At 39.6% G+C, this 22,399-nt stretch overlaps 1 protein-coding gene and 1 long non-coding RNA gene across 3 annotated transcripts in view; one reads left to right on the top strand and one right to left on the bottom strand.

The window, feature by feature from the left end:
- The window catches only part of ZDHHC13 (zinc finger DHHC-type palmitoyltransferase 13), a 48,974-nt gene that overhangs the window by 2,224 nt on the left and 24,351 nt on the right, over positions 1 to 22,399 (bottom strand). For both annotated transcript variants that reach the window (XM_038569239.1, XM_038569240.1), the window contains exons 9-16: positions 20,055 to 20,188; positions 16,733 to 16,833; positions 10,652 to 10,776; positions 9,780 to 9,842; positions 8,976 to 9,069; positions 7,297 to 7,380; positions 3,443 to 3,600; positions 1,013 to 1,110 (exon numbers count right to left, since the gene is read on the bottom strand). In XM_038569239.1, coding sequence (XP_038425167.1) covers positions 1,013 to 1,110; positions 3,443 to 3,600; positions 7,297 to 7,380; positions 8,976 to 9,069; positions 9,780 to 9,842; positions 10,652 to 10,776; positions 16,733 to 16,833; positions 20,055 to 20,188 — 857 coding nt within the window. The remainder of the gene's footprint in view (positions 1 to 1,012; positions 1,111 to 3,442; positions 3,601 to 7,296; positions 7,381 to 8,975; positions 9,070 to 9,779; positions 9,843 to 10,651; positions 10,777 to 16,732; positions 16,834 to 20,054; positions 20,189 to 22,399) is intronic.
- LOC119865030 lies at positions 4,988 to 16,731 on the top strand. Its single transcript, XR_005375824.1, has 3 exons — positions 4,988 to 5,282; positions 8,472 to 8,605; positions 16,360 to 16,731. It is a non-coding gene; the product is annotated as an uncharacterized LOC119865030 (long non-coding RNA).

Genomic DNA, 22,399 nt, shown 5'->3' with positions numbered 1-22,399 from the left:
TCCATCAAGCCCGACCCCACATCTTTCAGGGCTCAGCTGAAAATTCCAACTCAGTAACAAAGGCTTTCATCCTTTAATGGAGTAAATATTTATCCCTCTGGTTAAACTAGGGAAAAAGGGACTTTATTATCATTGCCAATCTGAAACAATCGTCACAAGCTTAGCACCACTGGTCACCCTCCATCACCTTAGTCATCTCTTCCCATTTAAGTCAATTCCTCTCCTCTCTAAACACAGATCACAGTCATATCCCAGGCTCTGATTTCCTCGTCTAACAGCCTAACAGTTTCATCTTGTACCACCGGTGTGCTTTAAAATAGACTGCTCGTGAGATATGCAAGTGAGCGTTAAATCCCCGGAGGGCTCAGGGTCACCTCTGCAGCACTCCCAGCCTCCAAGACCCCGATATACATGACAGGGAGATAAGCTTCAAAGCCCGATCATTCATATCGTAAGATGACAGCCTTCCTACAAACATTCTCATTTTCAACGGAGGACAGGTTTTATACAACCAGTACTCTGGAGAAAACACACCCCAAACCTGAAACACTAGCTTCTCCCTGACACAGGTGGGCACATTAAGCACAGGGCTGAAAGAATTATGGCGATAGAAAGGCAGGTTGAAAATCTTGGCAGAGCTCACAATCTAATGCTTTCTGCAGAGGGCCCTGTGGCTGGAATTCTCAGCCACGTGCTTGATTATCTCACACTGACTTTGTGCCAGCAACATGCAATCTTGTGACCATGTGGCTGGACTTGAGAGATTCCCCATCTTGGCAAAACTTCAAAGTCATTTAACTATTTGTGCTGAGCCCAGGAGACTAAGTCTTAAATTCCCACCACCTCGGGGCTCATGACCTTGCCTCTCACCTCCTGTCACCGAGGCTTCCAAGACTCCACCAGACAGCAGGTCAGAGAGCAACACTGCCTGGGTGCTGGCAGGAGGCTGGGAAACCAATGGCTAGGCTAGCATCCTCCATAGGACACAGTGGCCAAAATACCTCTGACTTACTTGTATGGGGTCCTCCTGAGGGACAATGTCTGTTTCATATGTCGGCTCTGCTTCAGCAGGCTGGTTCTCTCGTGGGAGGTCAGGCCCAGAAAAGCAATCTGCAAAACAAGGTTGGAAGGTACATGAAAAATCCCATTCTGCTGAGGGTCTGTCACAATTAGTGCATCACAGGACAGCAGTAAAATACAGTATGACCTAGCCTTCTAGCCCAGGACCACAGTGAGGACAATGACTCAGCAACTCCAAATGAGACTAAGTAAATCTAGTAGTTGAGCATTTTTTTTAAAAAGTTCATTTATTTTTCAGTAATCTCTACACCCAACATGGGGCTGGAACTCACAACCCCAAGATTAAGAGTCCCACGCTCTTCCAACTGAGCCAGCCAGGTGCCCCGAGCACTTATTTTTTTGATTGTCTGTTTTTAATTATCCTTCAACAAAGCAGTCCTGAAATAATTGCTTTGGCAATTCAAGCCATGGCTGACAAGCCTATTTAGATTCTCAACACATTCAGCATGTAAGTTTTAGATGAATACAACTATATAAGGTCAGTATTACTGCAATTATCTCAACTTGTACATGCTGCTTCTCATCTCTTTGGAAAGGGCCAAATGAAAAGGTTAATCTGAAGTGAAGGACGTTTAAATCCTCTGGGGAAGGGTAAAAGTTAAGGTAACTTAAAAACTCCCAAATCATTAAAACCTTACTATTCACTGCGTTACTCCATTTAATCCTCAAAACAACTCAAACATCAAGTTCCTTATTCATAAAACAGAGATTACGACACCATCCTCCTTCATCAGATTGTTGAGGGATCTGACATAATATATTTAAAATACCCAGTGGAGAGGCTTCTAGAGGTGAAGTAACTGGTCCAAGGTCACATAGCTTTGAAAGTAGCAGAACTGAGATGGACACCTCAGTCAGTGTGAGAATCAAGTTCATGGTCCTTACCACAGTCTTTGCTCAGTTTGACTTGCTGTACATAGTCAAACCCATGACTCACTAGAACAGTCAGCAAATGAAAGGCTTCAAACTGAACTGTTTTACTAAGAAAGCAACTTTACTCTGAATTCCTGTATCTGAAAACTATCCAAAACTCTGAGTTCATTTTCCTACCTTAGAAAGTATAAAAAACACTAAGCTTTCTTTAAAAAATTGAGCTATAGTCTCACATACATCTGTACTTGTTCTAAGAGTCCAGAAGAGTAGAAAGAGAATTAGACCTGATGTCTCAAATCTTCAGCTCTACTTCTAATTTCACCTCTCACCCACCCTATGGCCAAAACAAGGCACTCAACCTCTCACAGATTTAGTTTTCTCATCTACAAAATGGAGATGCTGCTTTGGCACAGTCTGTACCTCAAATGTTTGTCAGCAAAGTGCTTTGGAGTAGGTAACGCATATGTAACTATTAGGCATTATAAGATATTAATAACCATCAGTGGTGCTAATACTTATTCTTCCTGCCTGAATTCATAGATACCAGAGGGGCAATAGTTGAAGATGAACATTCGGAAGCCTCAATGCGTTAGTATTACCAGCTTCATTCCTTTCTTTAGAATTTTTTTCCTTTGTCCATCTTTATTTACTATTATTATTATTATTGTAGAATTGGTTACTTCCCTATAAAAGTGGAATGCATTTTGCTTTCAATGAGTAACATTCTAATTATCTGAGGTCATGGTGATTGGCTCAGACTGATCACACCTCTCTAGACCATGAGGGCAGGCTATGGCAACACCTAGAATTGGGTTATGCTCACAGGGAAAGGAAGGCAACAGGGAAAGGACAGCAGCTTCATGGGAAGCTGAACGTGGTTACTGCCCTGGAGCATGAACCTTCTAATGGCCATGACCCTCTCTGGAAATATAATTACCATGTCCACTAATTGGTGATGGATTTTGCGTTCTCCCTCCCCTTCTACCCACTTAAGCACTCATAATAAACAGGATAACACACAGGGTTGGAAAAAAAGAGGGAAGATAATCACCTCACAAACGTTTTTAAAAGCATCTCACAATGCTTTTTATATTTTATATCACGTTTTCACACACCATATAAGTATATGATGAAAAAAGCCTTGGAAAAAAGCCTTCCAGTTCTGATTTCACTACTCACTGAGTGACCATGAGCAATCCAATTCACCTCTCTGCAACTCTATCCGTAAAATAAAAAGGTGAGATTAGATCGTTCCTAGGGACATGCTAACAACTTATGCTAACCTTTAAACTATTCTGTGAGTAGCATTATCAACTCCATTTTACAGACAAGGAAACTGAAATTCAAGGGTCAAATGACATGCCTACACCCAAAAGAGTAAGTGACAGAGGTGGAACTAAGACCCAAAAGCCTTCCGACTTAAAATTCAAGTCTATTACAGGCTACTGAAAATTTTACTCAAAGGCATTATAGGAAGACAAATAAATACCTGAAAGAGTTGATTTAATAATAAAAATGTTGACCATGAGAAGTGGAAAGCTGCTAGCATGAAGATATATAAAACCCAAGGGGAACAGGCCACAATCTGATTGAGGTAGGTCCATAGTCCATCTTCTCTGAATGTTGTGGTACAATGATTTGACCAATCTGTGAATTCAAAAAAAAAAAAAAAAAAAAAGGAACTCATTATTTAAAAAGGCAGCAAACTCATGATCATTCTTCAAGAAGATAAAATCACTGCATTTCTATTCAGGGAGAAAATAAGACATGACAACACATACTAGAACCCAAATTTTAAGAATTTATCTTCCAAATGCCAGCTTAACCAACAAAGTAAACAAACAGTACCTCACTGCTCATAAGGGCTATGACAGCACTGCACTGGTGGGGTGGGCAATAAAGGAATAAAAGCAAAAATGGTCCATAAGACCACCACTAAAACCATCATAATCAGCATAAAATAAACTCTCCAAAGTTAACTCTTCAAGGACTTGATAACAGAGAATAGCTATATTTAATAAATATCTTAGAAAATTCATCATCTTATCCAGGATACACAGCAAGACAGGAGTCTGTTATAGCACTGAATAAACTCTTAAGGGTTCCTATTAACAGGCCATTGCTGTAGGCACAAGAAATCCTCTAAGCACCCAGATATCATCAGAACACAACCTGACGGCATAAGGTTACTGAGTACATTTCTGCGTTGGCACCATGATTTACACTGTAGAGAGAAAAAGTCCAGGTAAGGGAATCATGAGACATCCTAGGAAAAGAATAAAGACCAAGATGCATATGGTCAGTTTCTCCCTAGAAAACCCATATGTCAATTCAAACAGAGGACTTCCCTATGGCCTTCATGACCCCTAAGTCAATCTTCAAGGTTTTGTAAAGCCAATGACTTTTGTGGGCACCATGACCATTTACAAAGGGTGAATTATTTTTGAAATAAGAATTCTGTAAATTTGCACCTTGAGGTTTCATATATGCCTCTGACAATTTGATAAGTAATTTCAGACATTTTCCCAAAGCAGCACTTTAAGAGCTCCTAGGACAGAAAGAAAATGAGTCCCTGACTTTTACTATCACCTGTCTGTCCATTTTAGTCTTAAAAATCTATGCTTTCCCCTTGAGTCTCATTTGGTTCCTAACCATCTTTCATGACTGTATGTCAGAAACATACTAAGGGCAATCATCACGAGTAACAATCAAGGCAACAAGTTAAGGCAAATTATGCTTTCTTTAGAGCTTCTCATTAGGAGAGCAGACAAAGATGCATCCCATGCACCTGATGTGACAAAAAAAAAAAGAATATAATTCCCAACAGCAGGCAGAGGAAACAGCTGCTGCATGGTAAAGAATACCTATTTGCTCCCAGCTTATATTTCTACTGCTCTCTTCTGGGAATCTTTGTGATAATACAGCATGACCTCAAAGTGAAATTTTCATAGGAGTGATTTCAGATTTAATGTCAAGATTTGGCTACAAATGGCCACGTATGTTAATCTTATGCAATGTAAAACTGTAATATGTAAAAATAACACGTTCTGGTCTGGTGGTCATTGGCTAATGATAGGGGACTCGTACTATTCCAAGCTGACCGTTCTCATCTTCAGATAGATCTGACAGTTACGATGTGATCTTTCTAAACACTGATCTAAAATCTTTCTCCCTGTACCTTGTAGGATGCTGACACTTTCTGGGTGTCCACACCCTGAAAGTAGACCTCACAAATGATGAAATGGATGGAGGCTGCCCAGAGCTGGAAGTAGCTGCAGCTGGCTCACATGAGGGAAGAGTGTGCACATCAAGGCTTTGGCAACAGCAATGTGAGTGGTAAACAAAGAGGGTGGGATGGCAGTGAGACCTCCTTAGAAAAATGAAGCACAAGTTCATTTTTTTTCCAACTGTGAAATAATGATAAATGACACAATGTACTCATTGAGTGTAAAGAAATATTGTCAGGAGACAAATGGGATAAAGGTAACAAAACATGTTCAGCCAGTCTACATGGTTGCACGCGAATATAAAGTGGGGCCATTTCCTAAGAAACAAAATATAAAATTGGATCAGAGCCAGAGAATAGAGAGAAAGAAGAGGGAAGAACCGATGCATGTAATAAGAAAGCAACTTGGAAAGAATGAAAGTGATGGAAAATTCCTTTTATCCTTTTCAATAATACAGTCTTACACTGGACACAGCCATCAAACAAAGGTGACTATTTTTAGTGAAGAGAGAAGCGGGAGAGACAAGAGTGTAAAATCTGGCTCCTCTCCTTGAGGATCAAGTCCAAGGGACAAGCTGGTCCATGGGCCAGCTTAAAAAGGTTTTCCAGGAATACCTTTTATTGTGAGGCCTTAAAAGGGCAGCTCTTTCATCAGAAAGATGCACCATCAAGAAATCTTTTATTCCTTACCCCACAGGATGTAATTTAAGAGGTTTCTGAATTCCAGAGCTCAGGATTACAGATGGCCTTTGACGAGAAAAGAGATCAGGATCAGTTAGATCTCTGACAACCAGATCCATTTGAGATGGTGATGGTAACACTGAGCTACAAAAGCATTCCCTACTGATCACAGACGCCCAAAGTGCCAGACAGGGAAAGGAGCTAGCAAGGTAACTGAAGCCCTCTCCATGCCTGTGGCAGGGCAAAAAGAAACCATTTCACATAGATATTAAGAATCTCTAAATATGAAACCCCGAACAAAACAAAACTTGTTAATACTGGAGGTTTCTGGGGAAGGGAACTGGGAGGCTTACGGGCAGAGTAGGAGGATTTATTTTTCAAACACTAAACAGAAGTTCAAACAAAGAAATGGGGAAGGTAAGAAGCGGTGGTACTTAGGATGCTAAGGGAAAGAGAAAATAAAGTAGAGAGAACATTTCTAACATCTTCCTGAATCATCCCAGGTTTAGTTCAGGAACTAAAACAGTATTCTACTGGCAAAACCTAAGACCAGAACATCAATGTAACATGGATTATAAGAAGTGGTCAGCAGATTCATAGTGAGGCCAAATTCTCCCAAAGCCTTCAAAATAAATAAATAAATAAATGATCAACAGCTAAGGCCAAAATAAACTACCAGCACCATAGGTTTTCCCAGATAGGTAACCCACTTCAAGATTTGCAAAGCATAGCCATGTAATTGCTCAGAGCTAAGCTAAAACCCTTCTTGCTTCAATTTAAACCTTGCTCTTCTGGGTTAATCACCTTGGGATAGTCGGATGTCACTCCCTACATGAGCCCCCTACATGCCTGTTCACGCTGCTACTGAGAAGTTATTTTCCCTTCTTAGGGATGCAGAATAAATAAATGGTCTACGGTTTTCTTCCAAGTCATTATTTCCAAACTTCCAGTGACTATTAGTTGGCCCATAAGCTCTAAGCTGTGATTGGACATTTACCAAATGGCACAGACATTTAGGGTTTTGTTCCTTCTCTCCATGACCACTTCCTCCCAACTTCAACCTCTCCACTGCCAATCTGTTCTTTTTCCTATTTTATTTACTTATCACTTCCCTTGCTCTGTTCCTGAACAGCTAATTTTTCCTCACTTCACTAGGTGATAAATCTATACTTTGCCTCAAATGAATTTGTATTGCTGACCACTTCTCAATTTATCACTTTAGGTGAGGTACAATCTTTTCCCAAGGGCTGACAACTAACCTCTTTCAAGCATTTCTTGCAGCTTCCCATTGCTGAGTCTCAGAGGCAGCCATCTTACTTTTATCAGGAGTATGTTTTATAGTCACCCAGTCAGAATGTGAATATACAAAAATTTACCAAGAAAAATTCGTGTGGGTACGTGTTTATGAGTTTGCTATATGAAAATATTATACTTACAGATGAAAGACTCGTACATAATCCAATCACAAACGATGGAAAGAAAAAATAAGAAGAATATGTAATAGCGATGATTGCCAAAACCTATATCAAAAAGAAAAAACACATTTAATACTTTCTTACAATGATTTTCCAGATCAAGCCTTTTTAATCACTTTCCTGTCAAAAGCCTTCACCAAATTAAAAGTAAATAAGCTTATGCTTTGCTTTTAAATAATATTAAACCAAAACCAAATAGCTCTGTTACATCATGGTCAACTGTCCATGATAACTGAACTAATATTTATTTGTTGTTTACCGAAAAGACATCTTTCTTGAACAGAACAAGATTTACTAAACACGTGTAGTTCTAGGATGGTCTATACTGCATTGGAGGAAGGGGAGAAGGAAGGACTTTGGGCAAATCATACCCTATCTCTTCCTTCCTTCCATGTAACAAGTTTAAGAAGTATAATTTCTGTAAATCAAGGATCCACTTGATAAGGGTAATAGAAAAAATGAATGTAAGAGCAGCAAAAAGATATGCTGCAGAAGACTAAACACAGGAAAAACGGGTCAACCTGCAGGCTAAGGTGTACAGAAGTGAAGTACGGGCGAGGGTGCCAAGCAACCAAGTCTCACTGTTGTGTATGTGGCTCTCTAGACGCTGGAGTTGAGAGCACTTCGATGCTAATGACACAGAAGTACCACCATGTCCCCACTTTCTATGGCAGCAATGCCTAGCAGAAGGAACAATGCCCACTGCAATGGGAAGACCTAGGTTCAAAGAGGAGTAGTTGTGTTAAGTATTTAAGTTAATGCCTTAACTTCTCTGATCCAGTGTTCTTGTTTTTAATCTGGGGATAAGATCTCTTCTGCCTGCTTCATAGGCCTATGGCAACCAAATAAGAGGATGCATGTGAGACCACTAAGTTAAACGTAGCGTAATAAAAATACATGGGCTCAACACTGTTGCTTTTTCCATGTCCATTCCAAGCTGCTATAATGCTAACCATCCCATCTTTACGGTGGGATGAGGTCCACGAAGCTTGGAGCTCTAGAATAGAGCATCAAATGCACCAAAGAAACCTGAGTAAAGCCACCTTTTGTTCAAGATTATAAAAGAATATCCTCTGTTGAAGACAATGACCACAGTTCCTCTGAAGTTCCTCATAATAAACCCCTGGTTTTTACAGTGACCACTCAGAGGAAACTTGGGGCTACAGACCACGACAAGGAATACTCCCTATTATCTCTGGTTCTGGCTCCTACCTGAGCTTTGAAGGAGACAAGTGGAGAAGTAAATGAGAGAGACAAGTCACAAGACATGGTAAGAACCTGGTAATTTGGTATAGAAGACTGACATTACTAAAATAACCTCAAGCAAATAATTTACCTTTTCTATTTTTTCACCTCTAAAATGCAGATAGTAATACCAACCACACAGGTTGTGCCCTGATGATCAAATAGGATACTATATTCAAAAGTGCTTTATAAATTCTAAAATACTATACAAATGACATTATTATTATCAACATTGACAGCTTTCTAAAAGTGTTATACCATGAAGATTCTCTGACAAGGAAGAGCTACAAAATGCACCCCCCTTAGATGCCCTTCCATTTTTTTCTATGAATCATAGACATAGCTAAATATACACTTAACTTCATAGTGTTAACTGAAAAAATTCAATCTCTCACCTATGCACCGTCCAGTCCACAGACAATGCTGATCATATCGAGCGACACAGGAGTTACACACGTGGCAATGAAGTGACCTTAATGGCTTCCTTATCTAAGTGGGCAATTAAGACAGGTCCAAGCAAAAATCAGTGTCTTAAAGTGGTGACAAATCACAAGCAAAATCTTACTCCTAAGTCATAAAGACATGGGCACAAATAATCCTAAATAGATCATCAGTTCACGCAGAGGCTCTGGCATGCCTTATTAATATTTACACTTCCATGTATCTGATTTTGATTAGGCCATCATTAGAAGGGATTGGACTTCCAGAACCTATTCACACTGATGAAGGGGAAGTGAGGCAGTACCAGGCAGCAGAATGAGCACTGGATTAAGAAAAAGGAAAAAGGACACCCAGTTACAATTCCAGCTCTGCCAATAATCTGGGGGAAGTTAATTCCTCCCTCTAGGCCTTGATTCATCAATTGCAAAATGACAGGTTTCAGTATGTGGTTTCTAGGGTCATTGTGAGCCTCTGACTTGAAGTTAGTTTTAATATATGCTTTATGGCAGGAAAAAGCAATCAAAACACACTACGGATCATTCACAGATTTAACCATAGGCAACTTTAAAAAACTATGAACATCATTCCCTCAATATGCTTAAGGCAGAAAACTATCCTGATAGTAATACAAAATTAGAAGCTGGTAGAAACAAAGGTGTACAAATATACCATGAAGATTTAACAAAGGCTTACATGACAAATGCTACCAAGAATTTGCTTTCTTACTATAGGAAAAAATTATTTAAAAAAAGACTCACAAGACATGATGTACAAAATGTTCTGAAGTCCAGACAGCCAGTCTCTGCAAGGGTGATGATATTCTGAAAGGCATGAAATTTGACCTTATGATTTCGTTTGCTAAGAAATACATAATGCATGGTTATATACCATTCTCACAGCTCTCTCTCCAAACTGAAGCAGCCAGAAAAGCAATTTGGAATACTTGCCACCAAATCATTCTGTACCTGAAAATAATGTGACTTTTCAAGGCTGCATTTTCAACCATAGCCAATAAATTAGAATGCACAAAAATTATACCTCCCCTTCTCTCCATGAATGGCAAGCACTTTCCAGTTATAATCTGCTAGGGAAAAATAAACACACACATATATACCCATAAAAAAGAAACAAAACCCATCAGTATACATCAGAACTGATGGTTATAAGCACCATGGACTCCTTTCAGGAACACTGGCTAGAGGAACACAGACAACAATGCTCTCCCCAATTTCTAAACCTTTGCAAGCAAAGGATAATAGTCAACTGATACCTTCACATCTGAGGAAGAGGAAGGTCAATGAGGTGCCCTCTTGCCCCTGCTTGGTTACTCTCCATGTATTTTGCTGAGGAACTGAAATGATCATTATCTAAGTGTGTTACTAAAAAGAAATTTAGATCAGGTTCACTAACAAATTACATTTGAAGAAGTCTTGGTGGGTATGACTTTAAGAGAAAATAAAAATGTCTTAAAACTTTCACATAAATAAATGAAAGCGTAACTAACAGTGGACACATCTCAACTTTGTTGATATATGTTGCATCTATTACATGCTGGGCACTAGAGAGGCAGCCATGGCAAACATGAACGTTACTAATTAAAAAAAAAAGTAACATTACAAAGAAAGCTCACCGTTTTCCTTTCTTCTTCTGAAGCTTTGGTGAAGCCTGGATCAGTTGCCCAAGTCTTGTAGAAAAAGTAGAGGAAGCCTATTATGCTGAGAAGGAAAGCAAAATAGAAAGGAGTGCCTGCTAGATGTGAAAGCCTCGTTAAGGAATATATCAGCTTCCATTAAGAACAGTATAATTATGACATAAGCAAATTTCATCACTGGTGCCTAAGAATCTCTCTGCATTCTATCCTCACTTTCCATTATCTATACACATCCCTGCCCCCAAACCTGGCCCCATCCTATGTTCTAAACCTCCAGGAATTTGCTCATAGTTGCTAATAATTAATCCCTCCTGATTAGCTGAAACTCATGAAATATTGATAGGGATAGTTGCAATCTATGAGGTACATCCTGAGGGCTTAAAACCATTCTAGATCCAAATAAAGTAATCTCTGACGGTGTAACTATGACTCTCCTGTAAGCATCTAAAAGAATATTTTATCATTTTAACAAAATAATTCGAAGAAACAAACCACTTGATTCAGATTCCAACTAAAAATATTTCTTTACACATTAGATTAATGCTTGCAAAAATTTCCTAATAGAAAGTTTAATAATGAATCCCTGTCATCTTTTAGGCTGCATTAATTTAGAAATACACACAAAAAATTGCTTTTTGCAAAGTAATTACAAATCAAATTCTGTTTGGGGAAAAGAATACATTACGGGCACATTAAGATAAAAAGTATTTCAAGGATAAATATTACCCATTTTGAAATGGTACAAATTCGTTGTATAAAATGTAAAATTTTGCTCCAGGGAAAGAATGAAGGTGCACTGAGCAATAAGCCAATGCACCAGTAGTAAACCAATTCTCCTTGCCCAATTTAAATCATTATCAACACAGTAACTATCTGCCTTCCAAGGACTTATCAAGCTGTCTTTAAAAAAAAAAAAAAAAAGAGGGGATCTCTGGGTGGCTCAGCGGTTTCGCGCCTGCCTTTGGCCCAGGGCACGATCCTGGAGACCCGGGATCGAGTCCCACGTCGGGCTCCCTGCATGGAGCCTGCTTCTCCCTCTGCCTGTATCTCTGCCTCTCTCTCTGTGTCTATCATAAATAAATAAAAATAAATCTTTAAAAAAAATATTTTATTTATTTATTTGGAGGAAGAAAGAGAGAGCTCGAGCATGAGCACAAGCAGGGAGGGGGTGGAGGGCAGAGGGAGAGGGAGAAGCAGGCTTCCCGGTGAGCAGGTGAGCAGGAAGCCTGATGAGGGACTTGATCCCAGGACCCTGAGATCATGACCTGAACTGAAGGTAGGCACTCAACCAACTGAGCCACCCAGGTGCCTGTAGAATGGTCTTAAGCCAAACTCTGGACTGGAACAGGTGGCCATGAAATAGACTCTAAACCCCTGCTATTCAAAGTATGGTCCATGGAACCACAGCAATGGCTTTACCTGGTAGCTTATGAGAAAGGCAGAACTTCAGACCTCACTCCAGATCTGTAGAACCAAACTCTAGATCCTTAGGGGATCCGTGCACATAATACAGTTCGAGAAGCACTGATCTGACCCCAGAAAAACCAGCCAACAACCACATCTGGCTCAGGTAGGTTAAATGCTGGTTAAATGTATCAGTTGGCCTGCAGAAAGGTCTGGCTTTAAGATAGGATCTAGAAGAGTTGTGTGGCATTCAATTCCAACAAATAAAGCTTACTTAGAATGGATTAAGAATACTGTTACAGAGTACATAAGTCAAGACCTTTAAAGAAACACATCCTTTCTTCCGTAGAAATCTTGAAGATTTCCAGAATCTTGATCAACACACATGACACATCCTCAAAAATATATTCAGTTGAATCATGATTCCACATACTGAACTGAACAGAACTGTGAGCTTCTGTTCTGAATAACTTTCCAAAGAAATCCCAGGAGGTTCCCTGGAGCTTCTCTGAGTAAAATGAATGCATTCTATGCCCTCACATAAAAGTCAAACATTCCTTGCTTCCATGCCCTTGCTTAGTGTCGGTAACTCAAATGCTCCCCACTGCCCCCATCTACACTTTGAGGATGTCCAAGCCCTAACTACCTTTTAAGACCTAACTTGGGAAGCCTGGGTGGCTTAGCGGTTTAGCACCTGCCTTCAGCCCAGGGCCTGATCCCGGAGACCTGGGATCGAGTCCCACGTCAGGCTCCCTACATGGAGCCTGCTTCTCCCTCTGCCTGTGCCTCTCTGTGTGTGTGTCATGAATGAATATTTTTTTTAAATTTACTTATTCATGAGACACAGAAGAGAAAGAGAGAGGCAGAGACACAGGCAGAGGGAGAAGCAGGCTCCATGTAGGTTGCCCGACGTAGGACACCATCCAGGGACTCCAGGATCACGCCCTGGGCTGAAGACGGTGCTAAACCGCTGAGCCACCCGGGCTGTCCAAGACCTAACTTATATTCTCCTTCCCCTTGAAGTCTCTTTTCTTTCCTCTTTTTCTTTCTTTCTTTCTTTTCTCATCTGAGAGAGAGAGAGAGAGAGAGCGCGCAAGCATGAGTTGAAGGTGGAGGACAAAGGGGCAGAGGGAGAAGCAGACTCCCCACTGAGCAGGGAGGCTGATGTGGGGCTTGATCCCAGGACCTCATGACCTGAGCCAAAGGCAGATGGTTAACTGAGCTACCCAGGTGCCCCAAAGATCTTTCCTGACTCCCTATAGAGAATTCTTTCCCTTCCCTGAATCTAAAAATGCCTGTTCTGTGGTACTTGGACCTTATACACACCTCAGCCTCCCCAGTTAACTGTGACTCTCTGCAGTTCAAGTCTCTCAATATGGAGCTGAAGTTTGCCTTTCTGTAACCTGGACTGTTTTTCATCCTCTAGGTGGTTTTGGCTCTACACTGAAAATCTACACTACAGCTGTCCTTAGATCTACCTTACAGAATCCTATTTCTCATCTGTTCAATAGTTTTATTGAAGGTCCATTCCGTACAGTACACTGACTTCCAAATGATAGACTTCCAAACCCTTGACATTGGAAGGCAGTGCTCACACCTCCAGGATAAGCAGCAACTTTGTTCCTTATACAGCACAGTTCCTTTATGCTCCTGTTTGGTCAATGCCTCTCTCAAAAGAACAGAATTCAAAACACAGCAAGCATACCACAGGGTGGTCCTGACCAGTGCCAGAGACAGTGTGACTGCTGCTGTCCCTCACATGGACATTCAAATCCTTGTATCCCTTGTGGGGAGTACAGTGGCTTCCTTGGCAGCTGTGTCACTCCCTCCCTGAGGCTATTGGCCAAAGAGCTTACTCTTGAACTTGATCTGAAACTGTGTTACTCCCTCTGCAGCAGGCCAGAACCACAGACATAATTTCTGTGCTTCACCATTTCTGAGTTTTAATCTTCCCTCCAGACACATCAGGAAGGTCATACCTTTTCTATTTGATCCTGCTTCATAAAAGCCAAATATATTAATTGCCTAACATATAAAAGACACCAAAAAGAAGTGATCTTCTGAGGAACCAATCTAGAGCTTCCCTTAAAATTAATTTCAACATGCAGCCTTTCACACAGATTTTATCCATAAGAGTAACTAACAATGAAATAGCTATTATTTATAAAATGCCAATTAGGCAATGGGGTCAGCATTTTACAGACATCATAACATAATAATCCTTGCAGCCATCCTGTGAACTTGTATGGTTATCCCTCAGGTTTGGGGGTTTTTTTAATAGCAAAACTGAGACTCAGTGAAATTAAATAACGTACCCAATGGTACCTGACGAGTAAGAAAAAGAGCCAAACTCAAACTCATTTTGTCTGATTTCGAAGATGGTAGTCTTTCCACAGTGCCCCAGACACTCATCTCTTAACAGACTGTGAGAGGGGAAGCTCCCACACGATCCAGGATTGGCAACCTGAGACAAGATTAGTCTAAATAGGGATCCCTGGGTGGCGCAGCGGTTTGGTGCCTGCCTTTGGCCCAGGGCACGATCCTGAAGACCCGGGATCGAATCCCACATCGGGCTCCCAGTGCATGGAGCCTGCTTCTCCCTCTGCCTGTGTCTCTGCCTCTCTCTCTCTGTGTGACTATCATAAATAAATAAAAATTTATAAAAAAAAAATTTTAAGATTAGTCTAAATACTCAGGATGGGTCTTTACAGGGTAGCACATCCCAGGGCCATTCTAACAGCATTTAACATTCAGGCTCCAAAAACACTGATCTGAAGGCAAAGTGTGCCACCTACTGACTGACATGCGCTTGCCAGTAGCAGGTTCATATGGGTGCCCAGATCAAAGGGTTTTCTGCTGTACCTGCAAGTAAAATACCCCATCCTGTCCACTCTGACATCGTAAGAATCTGTCTAGCTTTGGAAATCAATTCTTCTGATGTAATGGCATCTTCACAAATGGGTGACCTGCCTGCGATGAAACTCACTTGAACGCTAAGTTCTGTAGCTGAGGCTCTCAGACTACAGTGGAGCTACATTCCTGTTGATACTGCTTCTGCAATGTTGAAATAATGCAATATAAAAAGTATCTCACTTTTTGTGCAAAAAGCGAAATAATGTGAATTTCTCAAAATTTAAAAGTTCATCAAGGAACAATTTTAAAACTGTGTTTACTCCACTACCACATGGGTTGGTAAACAAAAATATGAGCCATCCCTTAGAATCATGTCAGTTATCCTAGAATTTACCAGCCTTGAGATTTCTGCGAGTGGTTTGTGTTGTATATTGTGCTGTTGTTTTATACAGTCGTGGTTACTTATAAAGTATTTTTATATCACATATCATCCAAACCTTCATTAAGTAGTGGTTGTAAGACTAGTGCTTAAAAAGCTGCTCCCAAATCAGTAATCATAAGACAAAGGCTATACATAATAACATCTGTGAAAGAAGTCAAATGAACTCCATGATATGCTGCACCATTCATTTACACTACAGGAAACTGAAAAATATTAGAAATAATGCTCAGAAACAAAAAGCATCATTGAAGTATAAACATGCTATAACGAAATGTATGCACTCTGAGAATTCATATGCCCCTCTCACTTTACACTGATTCCCACGAAAAAAATATTTCTGCATTAAGTGTATGCATCTCTCCTACAAACACTACTTTCTTTTCAAAATTGCCATTACCAAAAAGGGACACAACACAGAAGTTAAAGGAATTGTTGCAGGTCCATTTCTCTCCATCACATTCCTTCTACCCTGTAAAGAAAATAAGGTTATAATGGCTTTCTAGAATCTCCAGAAAGGAACCTGAAAAGAGGTAGGAAGATAAAAAGGCCTCCCTCCTAATGGGAGCTATAAATAGCTATAAAACCAAGAAGTATCCCCTATCCCCACTTCTGGTGATGAGGTTTGGTCAACCCTAAGAGCACAACACACCCTTACACTGGCCTTGGCCTAAGCCCGGCTCCTCAAGTGATAAACCTATTTCTTAGAGGAGTTTTTTTTTGTTTAAAACTATGGGCTGCCATCCATTAGTAAGCCATATAAGAATTAAGTGGGCTGTGACTAGCATTTTTTAAAAAGGAAAAGAGAATAGGATAGAGTAACACAATTTCAGAATAAAGCATACAGCAGGAGTACTGTCTTGTTTCACGTGTTTTGGGTGGCAGTGTAAATGTTTTTTTACTGTGGATTGAGACTCACTGCTGTGGACGGCAGCACTGCGCTGACCACTGCTGAGGAGGACATATTTCCCCCAATATCCCTCCCATACAGGCCATCTTGGTACCCAGAAGATTTATTAATCAACTGTAACTGCCAACCAAGTTAAAAGAACCATCTGACCTTGAAGAGAGTATCTCAAGGCAATACAACAAATTTTTATGGATCCAAGTAAACAATAATTCATTCTACTGTTTCTTTCCTGTGAGTAATACTAGACACTACCACTTCCATGGTGTGCTCTGAGATTATTTTCAGAATTGAAAAGATTTCCAACACTAAACATCGGCAACCAGAATAATTAAAATGAATACAAATATGAGTTGTATTCCTTGGATCTCTCCTAATATCTAAATTTCTAATACTGGCACTACTACTGTTTAAAGGCAAAATGAGATACGTGTTTAAATTTCAGCTTGAAGGATATGAGGAAAGAATAAGATGAACCAAGTCACAAATATCCAAAAAATGGAACTCAGCAGGAAGACTGTTGGTAAGTATATAAGGCTCTTATACCCGACCAAGAACCTAGAAGGAAAAAGGATAAACATATGGTTTTAGCGAAAACAAGTATGGTCCATATTAACTTTAGTTCTAAACACCCTTAAATAATAACATTAATAATAACACTCCCACCCACCCCCAAGTAACAACAATGGTTTTCGGTACTGAGTGCTTCCTATGTGCCTCTTTCCAAGTGGTATAATCAAGAGTTCGCCACCGCCTTGCCCCATTTGACATATGAGAAAAGTAAAGCACTCAGAGATGCATGTTCTAGTTCTTGTAACTAACTTCTACATTATTTCATTCTCCATAACTTTCTATTTGCAATGAATCTTTATTTCTATTGAGATGTATCACATTTGTATTTCTCTTTTTGGCATATCATGTTTCAAATATTCTAAAATGCAAAAATTTTAAATACATGGGAGATTGACCTCCACGTCTAACAAACTTCCTTCCAGGGACTAGCAGCGTATTTCTAAAACAAAACAGATGTACACAACCTTAAGTAGTTTCATCCCACAATCAGCCTGAGAAGCTGACACGTGATATAAAAAGATATATAAGGCCTAAAAGTGGTAAAGTCGTCAGAACTCTAACCCTCTTGCTTGGGTAACAAGCAATATGGAAGTCCATATACAATTTACTCAAATGTTAATACTGTAGTTTCAAAAAGGAAAAAAAAAATTTCTTTCATGTTAAATAATCAATATAGAAAATCTGTGCATGAATAGAGTTTACCTGGATCTATTTTAAAATGTATGCCAGGAAAAAAACAATGGTTGATGAGAGGTAGGAAAAGGATTTTTTAAAAAGCTATCAACTCACTGATAAGCTTTTATAATTATGCATATGATAAAATATTTCAGAAAAACTAAAGATCCCAAACTTCAGGCATATAAAATGCTGCCAGAGCAGGCCAAATGGAGCCCATGTAACCTCCACAGCATGACTTGTTTTGAGATTTTGCAGCACCAATGTGTTTGGCCTAATTAAGTAGTTTGCAGTGAACTACCTAATTTGTAAGTGCCTGCTACCATGACCTGTCTACTTCTAACAGGCATCAGACAACAGCCTGGATCAATAAGCAACTGCCTCTGGAGCCTAAATAACAGTGGAAGTTTGCAGCTGCCTCGCTCCATGAAACCGAGTTTCTACAGAAAGTTATGAGAGAAATAAAAGCAGTATGGATAAAGCTGCCATATGCATTTGTCTCCCATTTGAATTGTGTCCATATGCCAAGCCTAGCAAACAAAGCCCGCAACTCACTGTCAGCAAAAACAAAAGTTTCATGTAACTTTTTTATAATGTGGGTTCCTACTAAAATAAACAAAATCTCAAATGCTCCTATCCTAGGTGGGTAGATATTGCCAGCCCTTGCTTTCCTTCTGAAAACACAAAAGCAAAAGCCAAAACCCCAAAGTGATGATTGAGATTCCTGGTGATTTGGCTTAAAATTTCTTTGGCAACAGAGTCAATCAAATTAATGGAAAATGAGTAAAAATCTCTAAGTTACAAGTTTTCTGAATAGCAGACAATTTTAGGCATTTTGCTATTTTTCAAAAATATAAGTTTTTACTTTACATTTATATTCTAATTCATTTCCAACCGTCCTGCTCTTGAATGACCAAGAGATAAGACTCCTCTAATACTTTGTTTTTTCTTATGACTCAAGCAGCTTAAGCAGTCATGTTTACTTATTCCAGAAAATGCTGGCAAGCAAAAAAAAAGGGGGGGGGGTGTGCATAGGAATACTCAACATCACACCCTGAAGAGAGCGATACTATATTTCCTTATAGATCTTTTCCTATGGATCATCATCATTACATTTTTCTTTCATTCAGTAAATGAAAATAATGAACAGGAGAAACAAGTTTCCTGCTTGTATGGGCCCTAACACTCCAGGAAATGGTAATTAAATGCTATGAAGAAAAACGAATAGGTGACACAGAGAGTGGGTCAGGGACGGTCTAAGGAGGTGACACTGGACCCGAGGACTGATTGGTTATGTCTCCTGCTATACAACGATATGGTATTGGAACACTTCTGACAAAGACAGAAGCAAGAGCCAAGGCCCTGGGGGGTGTGGGGAATGAGCTCGATGTGTTCTAGAAACAGAAGGTAGGAGAGCAGAGAAGGGAAGAGAGGAAAGAGATGAAATCAAAGAGGAGATCGAATCACATAATACCTCACAGGCAAGGAGTTTGGATTTTATTTTGAAGACACAGAAAAGGCACTGGAGGGCTTTAAGTAGGGAGAAAAGACAGAAACTGATTTATTTGCCTCTTTAAAAGACCATACTAATTGCTAAGCAGGGCTGAACTATGAAGAGAGAAAAGCTGAAGAGCTGAAGTCAGGAGAGCAGTTAGGAACCCTGGTCTAGGGCACTGGCCATGGAGATGGAGAGAGCGGATTAGACAAAAAGCAGGAAGGATTTGATGATGAGCTGGATGTAGGAAGGAAAGAATCGAGGATGATAGTAACCCAACGATGATACTCATAACTCACACAGGGAACTGGATGCCATTTTACTGAAAAAGGGAAGCGAGAAGAGATTGTGGTGTAACATGCTTATTGAGTACTGTGTGTTGTCCATGATTCTGACCATTGTATATGTATTAACCATGAAGCAGACACTGTCACAATTATTATCATCATTTTACAGATAAACAAAGTGAGGCCCAGAGAGCTAAAGCAATCTGTTCAAGGTCAGACTGCCATGTGGTAAAGCCTGACTAGAACCCACCAACCTGACTCTCAACCATGACTATATATAATCATGTGTAATATTTTCCTAAACATAAAACTGTACCTCAGCCACTATTTTATAATTTCCTATAATTTAATTAGATTGTTTCAACTAAAAAGCATTAGGAGCAAATATAATGAGCCTAAAATGAGATTAAGGAAAAAATAAAATTTCTGAAAAATGGGCAAAAATGCCTTAAGAAACAAAACAGTTACAAAAATCTTCTCATTATTTACAAAATCAACAACTCAGACAGTGAGCTAGAAACTTTATTTTCCACCAATTATCAATTCAAATTACTGGGTTGACCAATTTGCTTTTAGCTAAATCATATGCTACCAAAGCTGTTCCCTCCCACTACCCCTGAAGAGGTTTTTATGTGGTAAGTAACATTCATAGCTCAATAAAAAAATCTATGATTCCAGCTAATCAACAATAGAAATAGGCAATCAAATGGAAATGCGGTAACTAGCCTTGCAAAGACTAATATACACACCTTGGAAGCAAAGATGTCAGAAAAAACAATGTTAATAGAAGACATCCTTTTAAAAGCCAAGAATCTGAATTGAAGTCCAGTATGTATCCAACAGCCCACATGGTAATCACAGAAAGCATCAGCAGCAGGAAGAGCTATTAAGAGATTGAGAATTTTAGAACCTTATGGATTTTACATCCTATGTTTCTAACAATGATTAGTACAACAAAAGAACTATTTCCTAAATTTGTAACAATTAACACAACAGCAGAATACAGTTTTTCTTAGAAATTAACGATCAATAAATTTGAAGTTTGAGAAATCACAATCTTGGAAACAATATTTTTAAAGCTTTAGATTTTAAAAAATATTGCTTACACATGTTTCGGGGTCTTTTTGTTGTTGTTGTTTTTGGTTTTGCTTTCTTCCCCTCCAAGAAATGGTGGTCTTTTAGAAAAGTGCTAATGAGAGCTGATGTTTTTAAAAATACTTTCTTTCAAACAGTAACTATAGGTCAGAAAGTATAAAGCAAAACAAAAGAACCACAGAAAAATCAATGCACTCAAGACTCAATGAGGAGAGTACAGGAGTTCCAGTCTGGACACCAGATGGTGCCATCCCCTAATAAAGAAGGTCAGAGAGAACAAGTTTACAGAAAAGATGACAGTTTAGGGCATGTGAAATTTCAGATACCTATGGGTATCTAGGAGATACCCAAGAGGCAATCAGAAAAGCAGGTCTACCACTCAGAAAACTTTGTATTCATCAGTATATAGGCTGGAAAGCCATGAATGAACAATATCTCAAGGACTATGTATGTAGAAAGGGGAAGAATCTTGGCCAACACAAACATTTAAGGGGAAAAAAGCTAAGTTATCAAGGGTAACTAAGAAAGAATGATCAGTGTAAGCAGAAAGGCAGGATGAGAACCAAGAGAAAGAAAGGTCCCAGTGGAGCCAGAAAAGTGTTTCAAAAAAGGAGTAGTTCTCAGTTGTCAAATATCACCCAGAGGCCAATGACTGAAATAAATCCTCAGGATGCTAATAATTCAGGTTTATTCTGGCAAAGTAAGAATGAAGTGTCTAGGGGTGCCTGAGTGACTTGGTCAGTTAAACGTCTGCCTTCAGCTCAGGTCATGATCCTGGGGTCCTGGGATTGAGCCCCACATTGGGCCGCCTGCTCAGCGGGGAGTCTGCTTCTCCCTTACTCTCTGCCCCTCCCCCTGCTTTTGCGCGCGCTCTCTCAAACAAAATCTTAAAAAAAACAAAAACAAAACCAAAAAAAAAAACATAGAAGTACATAAAATCACCAAGGGTTAAAAAAGAGGTCAAGAGGGACGCCCGGGTGGCTCAGCAGTTGAGCATCTGCCTTTGGCTCAGGGTATGATCCTGGGTCTGGGGAATCGAGTCCCACATCGGGCTCCCTATAAGGAGCCTGCTTCTCCCTCTGTATGAGTCTCTGCCTTTCTGTCTCTCATGAATAAATAAAATCTTAAAAAAAAAAAAAAAAAAGGAGGAGATCAAGAACAAAATCCTGGGGCGCCCTACCAATAAGGGGTAGAGGAGAAGCAGAGGAGCTGGCAAAGAATATTGAGGAGTAACAGCCCATTCGTGCAAAATAGGTGCAATATTTGTGATGACCCTCTGCATAGAAATCTGGTGTCTGTGAATCTAGAGTCATGCTGAGGATATAATTACTAAGTTTGATTAGACAAGATGATGCCATCTGTCATATGTGAAAACATTAAAAATAGTAGAATCAACTCAATACCTCATTTTAACAACCTGAAATCATATTCACTAGTACGACTTTGATTTTTTTGGCCTTCAGCTGAACTTCCTACCTTTATCTACTAATTCACTTTTAAGTTCAGAGAACATCACTCAGAAGAACTGTCAGGTTAAAGAATAAACTTGGGGTACATCTCTTGAAATTCTAGTTTTCATTTTGTGGAGAGCCATCACATGCTGAAAGTCTGCAACATTGTTATTTTTAAAGTCTAACTCCTCCATGTTGAATGTTACCATTTTCCTCTTGAAAAAAATTTCAATAAAAATAAGTTCTTAAAGAAAACCAAATTTCCTTGCAACAATGTGTTTTCCCTTTTGCTTCTTTATGAATCTAAACCAACCGTTTTCAATTCATTCATTCATTAAGTGTGGAGGTATGCTAGGAGATTCACAAGATAACATGTAGCTTTAGAGCCATCTAGCTGAGGACCAATTGTAAATTGCTAATGAACGCGCCAAATTTCCAACTCTGGGCTATGGGTTGTGCGAGGAAAGATGTGATTAGCAGATGTAATGCAGCACTACGCCAACTTCCTGGTTTTGCCCTGGCTTCCTCCCCGATTTGCCTTAAAAAAC

This window comes from Canis lupus, chromosome 21 (assembly GCF_011100685.1).
Source record: "Canis lupus familiaris isolate Mischka breed German Shepherd chromosome 21, alternate assembly UU_Cfam_GSD_1.0, whole genome shotgun sequence".
Lineage (NCBI taxonomy): Eukaryota > Metazoa > Chordata > Mammalia > Carnivora > Canidae > Canis > Canis lupus.
This window is presented reverse-complemented; position numbering and strand designations above follow the sequence as displayed.